The sequence below is a fragment of the Manis javanica genome, chromosome 15 (assembly GCF_040802235.1).
Source record: "Manis javanica isolate MJ-LG chromosome 15, MJ_LKY, whole genome shotgun sequence".
Taxonomy (NCBI): domain Eukaryota; kingdom Metazoa; phylum Chordata; class Mammalia; order Pholidota; family Manidae; genus Manis; species Manis javanica.
Genome location: NC_133170.1, coordinates 34068264 through 34082483, shown reverse-complemented (window position 1 = coordinate 34082483; position 14220 = coordinate 34068264). Strand labels below are relative to the sequence as shown.

Sequence of the window (14220 nt, the reverse complement as noted above, 5' to 3'; positions counted from 1 at the left end):
GGCTGAAGCCCATTGGCAAGACAATGTTACCTGTGTCACGTGCTCCACTCAAACAGAGCCATGAGGCTGCCCTCTAAAATCCTGTAAAATGGTTCGGTAGACACAGAATGAGGACCAGTCTCAAATTTTAGTCATCTTTGAGATGAGGTTCCCTGAAAGTGAGGGATGCTCCCAAGACTTGGGGAGTATCTCTGATATCTGAAGAAAACTGATCTTTAGCCCCTAACCTGATGAGAAATTAAAATCTCAGTAGAACAGGCTAACAGCAAAACAGATGGACATGGTATAGTGGATCTTAGGAAATCATTTAGGTCAGGTAGGGAATTGTTGTCCTGCATGGTCCCCTTATGGCAGTAGGAAAGGCTGCATATTTTCTGAGGAGCACCTGCAGTCACTAGTCACTACAGGTGACTTGGCCATGATCGGAAATCAGTGAGGCTGATCGTTACTGCCTACATGTTTCTACAATCAAAACACATTCTAGACTTTTCAGATCCCAGGTGATTGTGCAAAATACTTTCCCAGATCTGAATAACTAAAGTTGTATGGTTTCAATAGATTATAAAATCTACTGTATAGTTTAGTTTCCAGGGTTTCTCGACCTCAGCTCTGTTAACATTTTGGGCTGGTTAAGTCCTTGTGGGAGGCTGTCTCAGGCACTGTGGGATATGTAGCGGCACCCCTGGCCTCTGTCCACTAGATGCCAGCAGCCTACCCAGTTGTGACGGCCGAAATCCCCGGACCTGCCAGTGCCCCCGTGGGCGACACCAGCCCAGCCAAGAGCCCCAAGTCAGCCAAAGAGGGGCCAGCAGGGAGACATTGACACCAGTTCCTGCCAGCCTGTGACCATGGCCCCTCGCTGTTTTCTGAATGATTGGCCCTGTACACAATTAAATCACCAGTGACTCCACACAGCAGTTACCGTTGTGATATTCACTTCACAGCAAAGAAGTGACCTGCCCAAGGGCACCTGTGTGTAAGCGGCAGGTCGTACACCCACACCTAGGCTGTGCAGCAATGCCAGCACCCCCTGTGTAAGAGGCTCACTACTCCTGTGCATAGGCACAGCCTTCAGGTCCCACAGTGATGCCCTGGGGCTCGGGCCTCTTCCTGTAAGATTAGGACCTCTGTGTTTGGTGGGCACAAGTGCCTCCATGCCCCCATTGCAGGAAGCATTCTTGAGCTTCCTGAGTTTTTCCAATTCAGCTGTGGCCTTTGGACTTGGCCTAAGTGCTCTTTTAGTCTGTGGCAGGCAGCCTTCGTCACTGCAGCTCTGCGGAAGTCACCTGCTCTGCTCAGCCCTGCAACCACACCATGACATCGTTCACAGCCTGAAGTGTGTGATGAGTACCGGTGGTCACTGCAATAGGAAGACGTCCAAGATAACAACTACCCCCTAGACTTGTGCAACTCCACAGCTTTGTACAGTCCTATCCCCTGCTGTCCCTCTGCTTCACACAACTCCCTGGTGGGGACAAGCTGGCACTGTTACCGCCTGAACAAATAAGGAGCCCTGGGCGCAAAGAGACTGAGTGAGCTGCGCCGACCTCCCAGGGGTCGCAACTGCTGGCCACATCATGCTCCCTCCCCCCTTCAGTCACACCTCACTGTTCTCAAAGGAGCCATGGCTTGGTACCCACACAGGTGGCCCTTCCCTGTCAAGTCTGCTAAGCAGATCTGGCACATCCTGCAGGATGCGGAATGCGGAGGCGCTGGTGAGACCCAGGAAGGCAGTTGGCTCAGTCCTTCTCTTTGCACAGCCAGAGAAACGTCCTGGAGAAACGTCCATCCAAAAAGGTTAGTGATTGCCTGGAACCCTCTAATGTCCTCATTCTATTACAACTTTGTGGGTTTTGTTTTCTGTTTTCAGAAAATTGTAAAGACATAATAAAAGTAGACATTTTTACAATGAGCTCCTATGAGCCCACCACTTGCTCCATCAATCATTGACTCGTGTGGCATTTGTAGCCTCATGACTCCAACAGTCGAACATTTCCTGCTGTTCCTGTGTAATTCAAAGCCTTGCCCCTCTAGATGTCCCACCTTAAACTCTTCTAAGCCTGCTCAGCCACAGGCCCCTGCTGTCCGACCCACACACTCGGTTCATTCGGTCTCGGGGCCAACGGCCTTCTGCCTGGAACATCCTGCCTCTGCCACTTCTCCAGGTGCGTACGCTCAACCACTGAATTCAGGTCCCTCCTGAGAAAGGCAGCCTCTGCAGAGAGGCCTCCCTTAACTCCCATTATGAGGAAACTCCTGCTCTCTCTCATTACACAGTTTTGCTTTTATGCCTGATATTTTCTTGTTTTTTGTATGTGTATTTAAGTATCTGACTTCCTCTCTTCCCATTAAACAACTTGGAATCAGACCCCTTGCTGTCACAGGCACAGCGCCTGCCCCAGGGCAGTGCCGGTGTGACATAGGCACGCATACAAAATGCCTGTTTTCATGAAGGAAAGAGCCCTGGGTGGGTCTGGCTCCATGAGGACACATGGCTTTCTTTTCAATCTTCTCATTCATAAGGCTTTTGATTTTCCTCCTTATGTATCACCACAGTATATTTTCTTCTGCTTTCTTCTGCTCCATTATTTGTGCCCTCTGACACCTCCCTTGTGCCTTTGCTTCTGAAACAATGAGTCACCCCAAGCTAGGCTAGTGCCTAACAAAGCATCATGCTGTCCTTTTAGGCATGGGGTTTGAGATGTATCATACACCTCTGGGGTGGCTCAGGAAACCCGGGAGAGACTGTGGCTCACAGCGCTAAGCCCCACTCCCTGTTTTATTGGGAGTCTTGCAAGCGACACTGTTGTTGCACAAACCCGGCCGTGAGTAAAAGTCTGTTCCAGTTTCTTCTTTTAGGAACTGAGAAATAAGGCTGTTAGTCAAGAGAATTAAAAAGGAAAAGAGTTCGGGCAGAAATGAATGAGTCAAGTGAAGGAACACCATGCAGGGGCAGAAGGGAAGGCAGCTGTGTGAGGAATCGGGGTGAGAGTATGTCCTCACTCCAGGAGGAAGGCAGGAGGGCCACTCCCCGGGGACATCCTCCCAGGGCCCAGGAAGAACACAGGGCCTGCAGGAGAGGAAAGGGAGAACCATGTGTTAGGCGGTGTGGAAGCTGAGCTCAGAGAAGCTCGAGCTTTGAGTCAGTTAGACCTGGGTTCAATTCCCTCCTTGTCGAGATCCAGCCAGTGACCCTGGGGAAATGATTTAAACTTCTGCATGCCTCGATTTCCCTCTGTGTAAAATGAAGAAATCATTATTTCCCATGCAGGAGAACCATGAGAATTAAATGTGGAATGTTTACAAAGCTGCCATCATAGGACTGAACACCCAGGCTGCACTCAGCCTATGTGATTTATGATTATTATTTTTGTTGTACTTGTTACATATTCAGGCCTTTAGCTTAGCCACCCTCTCTCCTCTTCCTGCTGGCAGGAGTTCACAGCAGCAGATAAGGCAGATGAGAACCTGTGGAGGAGAAGGGAAATGTAACCCTCTCCTTCAAGAAGTATTTCTATTAATTTCTAATCATGTGTCCCCCATTTTTATTTTCTTGACTGAGAGGAAGAACTACTTACTCCTTTGGATTTAGGACACTTTGAAAGTTTGAAGTGCCTATAGTGACAACCTGGCTGGCTGAAATGTCTTGAATCAAATATAATTTATCTGATCAGTTCACCACCCTGAAAATTTGCAAATTGCACTGGCATAAAACCAGGGAGAAACTTGTGTAAAGAAACTTAACAGACCTCCTGCCTGGCCCAGCACCCAGGGCACAGTGCTGCCCAGCAAATGTCCCTGCAGATCCTGAAGGTCTCTGCAGACACCTTCGCCTCAGACCCAGTGATCAGGGGCCAAAGAGCAGAAGCGGTGAGCCTGCGGGGCTGCCTGTGAGTGGAGGCAGCAGCTCTGGCTGTATTTTCCAGCGGAGGGTTTGGTCTGGGATGTGTGACGCCAGCCCACCAACAGATGCGCCCCCGTCACCACACCTCGAGTCGCAGCGGCCAGTACAGCGCCAAGAAGTTCCAGTTCCGTTTCTATTACTCTTATGTGATATCAAGACAATACTCTAGGTCTTACTGGGCCACTTCGGGGACTCAAAATACAATATAAAGCCATCTAGAGAGTAATAACGTCTTTTAAATAACAGGTGCACAATGTGGTAGCTTTAACGGGAGTTCTTTCATAGAACTGAAAAAAGGTAAGTCAGGCCTTGAGAAGTCCCTGCTGGTGCTCAGAGGCGTTGCTCCAATGTGAGCAGTGACGGTGAGGACGGACACAAGGGCATCCGGTGGTCCTCCGCAGTCGGGGCCAAGAGGGAAAGAAACAATAAATCATCAGCAAGTCTAACTATGGTTGAAAATAGTGATAATCTGTTTAACTCTTGAGTCACATTTCAAATGTATATTTTTTCCAGGTTTTCTTCGGGCCAGATGTCTGGGAAGAAACTGGTTAAACATAAGAGAAAAAAGACATATAGATGCTTTTGAGAATAAAGAGAATAAACGGGAAAAAATGACATTTTAATTTACTGGTTATGTGAACATTGTAAAAAGCACACATGGGATAATCGTCTAAGTATAATAATAACGGTTGCAATGTTCTGGGTACTTCCCAAAGAGGCTTGTAAGCACTTGTATGTACTGACTCAAGCCTCACAACAACTCCATGCGGTACTGGGGCCCCCGTTTTACAGACGATGCGCCTGAGGGCAGACTGATGGAGGCCCTCACCGGGGTCCAGAGCTGGTGGGGCCGGGAGCTCGCGAGCGCCGAGGCGGCCCCCAGAGCCGCTCCCCAGCCCCGTGCCCTGCCCTCCGGGCAGCGCGCACAGGCGCCTTTGTCCTTGGCATTCGAATGGCGCCTGGGAGCACCAGCAGGGGCTTCTCGAGGCCGACTTCTTTTTCTCGCATCTGTGGAAGAACTCCGGCTAAAGCTGCCACGCTACTCATCTGTGGTCTTATCCCCTGGTCGGCTCCTCTGGTGTGCACAGCTCGTTTCTCTCCACGAATTTCAAATGTTTGGTGCCCGTCTGGCCCCGCGCCTCTGAGGCGTCACCGGCAGCGCCTCCAGCGGCCGGATCGTCAGACGCAGGGCCGTTGGGTGCCTCTCCTCCTCGGGACTCGCATCAGTCGGGAGGGATCCTGCCTTCACAAGTTTTAAAATAAACTCATGCTTTCTTTTCCAGTTTTACTGCTTTCTGATCCAACTTAGGTCCTCACTCTGCCCCTCCTGAACTGTGGCCGATCCCCACCAGTGCCTCTGCTCCCCAGGCCGCACTTGATGAGAAGCTTGTGGCCCCCAAGGGAGAGTGGGTCAGATGGCACGGAAGAGGGGCGCTTGGGCGCCGACAGGAGCCAGACCACGGGCGCCACCGACTCCGTGGGCTCCCCCTCCAGAATTCCCCTCTAGGCTCCCCTTCCAGGTTCCCCTCCAGGCTTCCCCTCCAGACTCCCCACCAGGCTCCCCCTCCAAGTTCCCCTCCAGGCTCTCCCTCCAGGCTCCCTCTCCACACTTGCCCTCCAGGCTCCCCTCCAGGCTCCCCCTCCAAGTTCCCCCGCAAGACTCTCCCTCCAGGCTCCCCCTCCAGGCTCCCTTTGGCTGCACGCTGGTCCCTGACCGACTCAGGGGCTCCAGTCTAATGGCAGGTCATTCAGAACCTCGCGACCCTGATGTGAGTCAAGTGAGCCTGTCCCGAAGGAGCGGCACTGTGCGGTGCCACCGGAAGAGGCGCCTGAGACAGTCGGATTCAGAGAGGCAGGCTGGTGGGTGCCAGGGGCCGGCAAGGAGGGAGGACGCAGAGTTTCTGTTGAATGGATAAGGAATTTCAGTTTTGCAAGGTGGGGAGTTCTGCAGATGGATAGTTCTAATGGCAGCACAACAGGGCGAATAAACCTAAAGCCACTGAACTGTACGCTTAAAAATGGTTAAGATGAAAAATTTTATGTTCTGTGTATTTTGCCACAATTTTTTTTGAAAAGGAATAATTCATGACCATCTAGATTTTATCCAGAAAGTTGGAAAGCTTGTTGCAGACTGATGATGCCCAGTAGCACCTTACATTTGTATCGTGATTCATACTTGCATCTGTCATTTGAACCTAACAAGTCTGTCAAGTAGGAAACATGAAATTATGATTATTATTCCCAACTTTAAGTTTGGAGAACTTGACACTCAGCTGGATTAAGTGACTAGCCGATGATCCCATATCTGAGTTAATGAAAATTCAATGTTTTCCTAGACGTGACTTTTACTTTCATTTTAGTAAATAGCATTAGAAAATTTGTAATGGTATTGGACTGCCAGCCTGGGGAGTTACCACCCATTCCTCACCTTCCCAGGAGCAGCGAGGCAGGAGTGCAGCAGCTGCTGTCCCAGAGGTGCAGGGATCTTCGCAGGTACACGACCACAGCAGGAAGTTACCCCGGAGATGAAATGCTTATGATTTGGAGGTTATTTCCATCAACGATATTCTATGACTTGAATAAAAATTTTGCATGGCCAACCATGCAGAATAACTCATCAGCCCTTTCTCTGTAAAAACCCAGGTGGAATGAGAAGGAATTTTTCTCTTTGTTTGAGGTCACCTTAACTTACGGTTTTCCCCTGGCTTAAAATGGCATTTCCTATTTATCAATGGAATAATGATATATGGGATTCCTTTAGAAAAAATCCAATGGGTGTGTGTGAAACAAGATTGATTACCCATGAGTGATAATTATTGAAGCTGGTTGATGGATACATGGGGATTCTCCGTACTTATTATCCTTTCTACATACAGACAAAAATAGTAATTCTCTAAGGGTTTTCTGTGGGACACTGGAAAAAAGGAGGAGGTAGATTCTGTAGACAAAGTTTAGGAAATACAATTTACTAAACCCTTTCCTTGAAAGCTACGGTAGATATTCGAATATTGAGACTCTGAGAAGTCCTGCACTTAAGACACCTTTAAATACAGTTTAACCCATGTTCTGCTCCCAAAGCCGATTTGACTACTGAAACTCATTTTTTACCAAGCAACTCCTATTAACAACTTGTCAAACTAGCATTCCTTGGAGGCACATGTAGATGAACATGTTTTAGGAGATTATGTGGCAACTCTGTACCTGAGAGAGAATAAGGACCAACCGAGGACTGCTGCCACCCTTTCTGACAACAGCCTCTCAGAGCTGGAGGCGTTTGTTCTTGGGCTGCAGAGCAACAGCAAGGAAGCCATCCTGCGATTATTCATGAGTCAGCCAGTAAGCCAGGCACCTGCAGGGGAGTCTCAGCCCCCTGTGCTGTGTCACCCACACAGCAGGAACATGGCCTCCTGGGCCACACAGCCAGGAGACTTGGCAAACAGAAATGGAGGATGCCCAAATAGTGCATGAGGAATACTAAAAAAAAATATGATGTTTACCTGAAATTCAAATTTAACTGGGCATCCTGTGTTTCCCTGGTAACTCTACAGGGCTGTTGGGCGGATATTGTGTCATAAGCTGTCCTGAACTCTCAGAACAGTGCCTGGCACACGGAAAGCACTCAGCAGCCATTGGTTCTTGTCATTAATATCCCCACTTCATTCAGGGGCACCTTTTTTTTATTCTAGTTCTCCTTGTTATCATTTTCTGAGGATTTCTCTAGGCATGTAATTTAACCATTTGTAGTCATATATTTTCTATATGAGATAAAAAGTGATATTTTCTCACTGAAGTCCTTAGATAGAAAGTCTTTGTAAAGGCCAAGAAAGATATATTGAGTTGCTGTCCATCTACCACGAATGGAAGAAAGTCCGTCAGAAAACCTGTGAACATCAGCCTTGTGTAGTAATTGTTAATTTTTTACCTCCAAGAGAGACAACTTTGTAAGGTTTTTCTTAGGGAAAAAACCAACTTGTAGTCCCTGAACACGTGGTAGCCAAGAGTGGAAGGGGAGAAAGAAGGCCCGCACCGTCCGGCAGCCCAGGGAAGTGGGCCTGGGCCTTGGTGAGCTGCGCAGGGGAGCAGCAGCCGGGAGCAGCAGCCGCGTGCAGCCAGCTGAGAGTGTGCTGCAACACCTCGGAAAGGATCGCCATGCCACCCACTTGTCACAGCTTTCCAGCATTGACAGTGCAATTTCTGTGGAGTCCTTGCACTTACTTAATGTGCATGTTGATAACAAACCCGTGGATAGTACTTAGTACTGAGTCTGACACATGGATTTCCCTACGGATGGTACATAATATTACAGTTTTCACCAGATGGCTGACAGCTGGTGAATCATTTATAGATACACTGATGGTATATTTCTCTGGTTCTCTCATTGTTAACTCAAGACCTAGTAAAGATTTACTGGACTAGGAATGACGGTTTGCATCAATATGTGGTAATGAAATTTTTCTGTAGAAAGGAATTCTGAAAACACCATTCAGAAAACATAATTTCAGGTTTAATTTTTTAAGAAAAATGTGAGTTCACTCCAAATTACAAAAATAAAATTAGAGTATTCTTACAAAACAAAATTTACTATTTATCAGCATGATTTCATTCAATCAAAGATAAACTGTGAGGAAGACAATGAGTTCCAGAGAGATTGAAAAACAAGAAGAGGGACAGGAGCCGAGGGACAGTGAGCAAAACAGGAAAAGGAGAAATGGAGGTAACAGGGAAATCTAAGACAGCAACCAAGGGACACAGGAATTAATTCCAGGACTTGGATGTAACATGGGTAAGTCCCCTTTGCAAACTCTCTACTTTCAAACGCCAACGGTGTATTTTCTTTCCTTAACATCGTGCATTAAGCCTTCACCTACTTTTCACAACTTGTCACGCATACCCTGGGTGGGGAAACGTGATTTCAGTGGTATGGGGAAGTTAGAAATCTCATGCTTAGGTTAACTTTTATGCTTCAAAAGCTGTTTATTTTAGCATATTTTCCAATTTCTTGTTAAACAAAAGGGGAAGGGACTACTTAATTCAGAAAATGACTGTTCTTAGGTTTGCCAACAAGTCATCGTTAAACTGAATGAAGCAGGCTTAATGAGGCTTCTCCTGGCCTCCTGCGGAGTCTGCATTCGAGGCAGCTAAGAGGTTTGGTAATTAGATGTCTGCCTGCAGATGGGTCACTCAGGTAAAATTTATCTCTGGTAGTAGCCCTTACTTTCGGAAAGACCCCAGTTTAGATTATTCTAGGTAGTTAAGGAAGAGGCAAAGGCTTCTCTTGAGTCCCCCAGAGTCTTGATTTGCCTGCAGTTCAAAACAGCTCAAAGGCCGAAGGGGCACGTGTGTTATGTAGAGTCAGTGACTATATACAGCGAGGGCAAAATGAGCAGAGTGCAGCCTTAACGTCAGGACCGATCCTCCGTGGGGAGGGGCTCCGAATGAAGGGCGGGGGTCGGAGCTCGGCCTCCGGGGGACGAAGTGAGGCGGGCTGCGACCCGACGCTGGGCTGCGGGCAAGCAAGGAGCCGCGCTTACTCACCATGGTCACGAAGCGCAGGTCCCTGGCCGCCGCGCCTGGTCCTCTCCAGTAGGCGAGCAGGAACCAGAAGCCTGCCGCCTGGGCGCCCGGGAGCGGCGCGGCTCTCATGGCGGCGGGAGACGGGAGGTACCGCCTGGGTGCGGAGCCGCCGGCGGGGCAGGCTCTTAACTGAGGCCTGGCTAGGGAAGGAGGGCCCGGGAGAAGCCCGCCCAGGACCGGCAGAGCCTCCCGTTGGCCTGGGAGGGGCCCGGCGCGAGCCGGGGGGAGGTTCGGGGCTGGGGGGCGGAGATCAGGGGCTGTGGGTTCAGGTAGAGCGCTGGGGCCTGGAGTCGGGAGCTCCTTGGGGTTACAGAGCACTCGGCAGAAGTGTTTTTCACTTGTCTTTTCTCTAGAGGGGATATTGAGATGGGGACCATGGATGTAGTCAGAGTAGGGTGAGGGCCTCCGGAGGGGTCGCGGGATATTTGCAGTCAGAGCAATGTAACTACATGCAAGGAACCCCCCCTACTAAAACTCTATGTTAAACATTGAGCTCTAGAATCATTCTTGAGTGAGATCAGTTAATGTTCCCCAGATAAAGAAGAGTAGCACATGTTTTATTATGCTAATCATTTGTAACCATGTGTAAGATTCACTTTAGTATGCTGAAAGGCCCAGGCCTATGTGCTTTCCTCCTTCAGATCTGACAAAATGATTATGCAAACTGAGCAACTAATTTAGCTGCAGACCCAGCTGTAGAGGGCATGGTAAAAAGCATGAAGAATTCCATCTTAAAGATAAGATTGCATTTTAACACCCAGGAAGTTCAAGAGGCAAGATTCTTTAGCAAGTAGACAATACCTCAGCCCACCTTGGGGGCTGGGCAGGCAGCCTTTTGATGTGCTCCCAAAGGCGCCAGTGTCCCGGAGAGAAATCAAGGCAGGAAATTCCTTATGTTAATTTTTAATATTCAGGGACTACTTAACAAGTCCCCACCCCTAAGTTTTTTCATGTTCTCGAAAAATCCGCAACTGCCTATAAAACCCCTAGACAATGCACCACTATGGACTCCCTTGTCCCCTCCTGGTGTGAGCCGGGAGCTCTGTCCTTTCACTGTATCTCTAAATAAAAGCCTGTACCTTGCTCTCCTACCTTGACTGTTTGTGAAGCTCATTCTTCGGCTCCGCAAACAAGAACCCTGGCATCAGTATGACACAGCATTCACCTTGTGAGTTGGGAAAGGGGTCTACCCTAGCTTAGGAAACCTTAGCGCAGTGATTCCTCATCTTCTCTGAGTCCAGAATCGCAAGGGAAGAATCATGGGTGGACCTGCAGAGAGGGCGCATTTGAGATCTATTCCTCCAGACAAAGGCGGCTCCCTTTTCTAAAACTCTCATGTTACTGAAGGGGTTCAGAACAAGCCTCCTGAAAACATGCCACTTTGGCATATGAACTATTTTGAGCAATCAAGACAGGCTCTGGGGGGCTCAAGAGAAGTGTATGCCTCTTCATTAACTACATAAAATAGTCTAGACTGGGGTCTTTTCCAAAATAAGGGCTATTACCGAAGATAAATTTTATCTGAGTGACCCATCTGTAGGCAGGCACCTAATCACCATGTTAGGGTCCGGGCTTCCGAAGTTTCTCCAGAGAACAAACTACACAGGCATAGAGATGTAAATTCAAGCAAAGTCTTTATTCAGCCAGCTAGCTGGGGTCCAAGTGTCAGCCCAACGCAGCGGGTCTCAACAAGGACCCCAAGCACTCAAAGCCAAGGGTTTATATAGCATTTTCAAAACACTTAACTCATAGTAATTTTCCACAGCTGCACATTATTCTTGCAAGACATGCATCCTGGGGTTAGGCAGGAGCAAGATAAGACCACTCCTCAACTGTCAGGGAGGTTCTGCATGATAAGCTTGGTATGTAAGATTAGCTGACCAAGGTTAGCTGACTAAAGGCCACAGCTGCCCACCACCTGGTGTTCATGATTAACTTGTTTTTCAAGGCCTTACCCAGTTCCAGTTTTTCTTTCTAAGTCACATACTCAGAAAATGGCTTCTAGGCTTTTAAGATGGCTATGCTTATGCTAACCTATTTCTATTCTTACAACCAAGCCTCTGCTCTTACTTGCCCTGTGAGAAAGCCGCCTCCCCTTTGAAGCCCAGGCACCCGCCCCATTCCTTAGCTCAGGATGGCAGACACACCGCGTTTGGCCCTGCTTTGAACCTCTCATGCATGTGGGGTTCTCGTGTGTACAAAATTAAACTTGATCTTCTCCTGCTCATCTTTCTCATGTCCATTTGATTCTCAGGCATGGGAAGAACCTGGAGGGGCAAATTTTCCTTTTCCACATGGCCTATAAGAGGTATTTTTAAATTGAAGAAAAGTAAGAGCAATTAATTTTGAACATTTTTAGTCACACTGTAAGATATTTGGGGCTCCCCTGTGGTATCTCAGAATTAGGATTAGCAGTACCGTTCCTACTCTGGCACAGTTTAACCACAGACTGACTTCCAACTCTATTGTCACCCACCAGCTCGGGCCATGAGCCTGCATTCCAGGTGAGTCATACATACCACCGCCTATCCAGCTGTGAACCCATCAAGACTGCAAATAAGTGCAAATGAGGATCGTGGGCTGAGGAAATCTGTCCCTATTTCCCCCAGGCGCCTGGCCCCGCCCACACAGGCTGCTGGGGGAGCTGCCCACTGAACTGCCTCCACCCCTCAGCAGAGGGGGCGCAGTGGCTTTTCCCACAGCCTGTTCTACTTGCTCATACCTGCGATAGAAGGGTTCTGCTGTTGTGTGATCATAAGACACCCTAGAATGTGTATGGGGGAGCAGCTGCTGTTTCTGGAGTGGTAAATGCATGAAGAGTGAATGTATGTGTGGTTAAAATCAGACATTTAAGGGGGCTTGTAGCCCTCTCTTTGCCATCACATTTTCCACCTGCCAATCCCCACTGTCATTTTTTTTTTGAGAGGGTATCTCTCATATTTATTGATCAAATGGTTGTTAACAACAATAAAATTCTGTATGGGGGGTCAATGCTCAATGCACAATCATTAATCCATCTCAAGCCTAGTTCTCGTCAGTGTCCAATCTTCTGAAGCATAACGAACAAGTTCTTACATAGTGAACGAATTCTTACATAGTGAATGTAACGGAGTGCAGAGAGCATCAAGTCAGGAAAAAGAACTAATGACACTTAACCTGACTGCCTAGAGCGAGAGCCACCCAGTCTTTTCTTGTGTAAATTACCTGAGGCTTCTGAGAAATGCGCCTACCCTAAGTTAGATAACTAGAAGTGGGCAACAGCCTGGGAATGCCTGGGGATGTAACCTGTGATAAGTCACATAGACATGCTTGGGTAAGCAAGAGATAACAATTGAAGCGGGCAGGCAACTGGCGTGTTCCCTAAAAAGGTTACAATGTTTCCCATTGGTTACAATACAGAGTGTGTTTTAAACCTATTAGTTGTAGAACTGCGCGGGCATTGATGTAACTGCTGTGAAGATCCTATATAATCAATACCCAAAGTTGCTTCGGGGTCAGCAGCTCGGACTCGGCCTGCGTGTTAGGCGAGGTGCTGTCGACCCCAGCTTGCTGGCTGAATAAAGACTTTGCTTGGATTTTCATCTCCGTGTCCGTGTGTCTTGTTCTCTGGGAAACCCTGGAGTCCTAGACCCTAACAGTGAATAAGTTCTTACATGGTGAACAGTACAAGAGCATTCATCACAGAAACTTTCGATTCTGATCACGCATTATGAACTATAAACAATCAGGTCAAATATGAATATTCGTTTGATTTTTATACTTGATTTATATGTGGATCCCGCATTTCTCCCTTTATTATTATTATTTTTTTTATTTTTAATAAACTGCTGAAGTGGTAGGTAGATGCAAGGTAAAGGTAGAAAACATAGTTTAGTGTTGTAAGAGAGCAATTGTAGATGATCAGGTGTGTGCCTGTGGACTATGTGCTAATCCGAGCTAGACAAGGGCAATAAAACATCCATGGGTGCAGAAGCTTTCTCTCAACATGGTGGGGGGGGGGGGAGGTTCTAAGCTTCACCACTGTTGTTCCCCAATTTCTCACCTGATGGCCCCCTTGCGACTGTGCCTGTCTTAGGTTGTTCCTCCCTTGAGGAATCTTACCGGTCTCTGGCTAACCAGTCATCTTCCGGGGCCAGACAGGGAAATGTAAAGTTGGTAAGTGAGAGAGAAGCCATATTGTTTGAAAAGGTTAGCTTTTTACTTCTTTGCAGATTTATGCACTGTGGCTTCTATGCCCAGCACTTGTCTCGAGGTATCTTTACCACCTGGAGGAATTATGATGCTCGGTAAATTCGGTATGAGGCATGAATTCTATTTAAGGGTTGTAATTAGGAAGGAAGAAGAAAAGCTATAGAGGTAGCATATGGAAGAAAACATGGGAGGATTGATTATTTCTTTGACATATCTTCTTGTAGAGTACCTTAAGTATGTATAGGTTTTAAACTACTAACTAACTTGCGCACACATATTTACATAATAGGAATACGGTGACATAAACAAAGCAAATCTATAATTACCAGCCATCTCCAGTGAAGCCAAGAAAACCATTTAGGCACCCTAGGCATTTGTGAAAATTAGTCTATGATATGATGGATATTGTCCAACTGTACTTGAACAGTCTGACAGAAATCAGACAAATTAAAGCAACCCATTTCTGGGATCTGTTCACATCCCATATGTTCTTTTAACCGTAGATAGTCTATAGTCGCAGGATTTTGGAGCGCTACAACTTGCACCCCTCC

General features: G+C 47.6%; 1 protein-coding gene across 2 annotated transcripts in view; it reads right to left on the bottom strand.

Moving 5' to 3' along the window:
• LOC108388284 (prostatic acid phosphatase) overlaps nucleotides 1-9856 on the bottom strand; it is a 37844-nt gene extending 27988 nt beyond the window's left edge. For both annotated transcript variants that reach the window (XM_073223879.1, XM_073223880.1), the window contains exon 1: nucleotides 9440-9856. In XM_073223879.1, coding sequence (XP_073079980.1) covers nucleotides 9440-9547 — 108 coding nt within the window. In that variant the 5' untranslated portion in view covers nucleotides 9548-9856. The remainder of the gene's footprint in view (nucleotides 1-9439) is intronic.
• Nucleotides 9857-14220: the final 4364 nt, after the last annotated feature.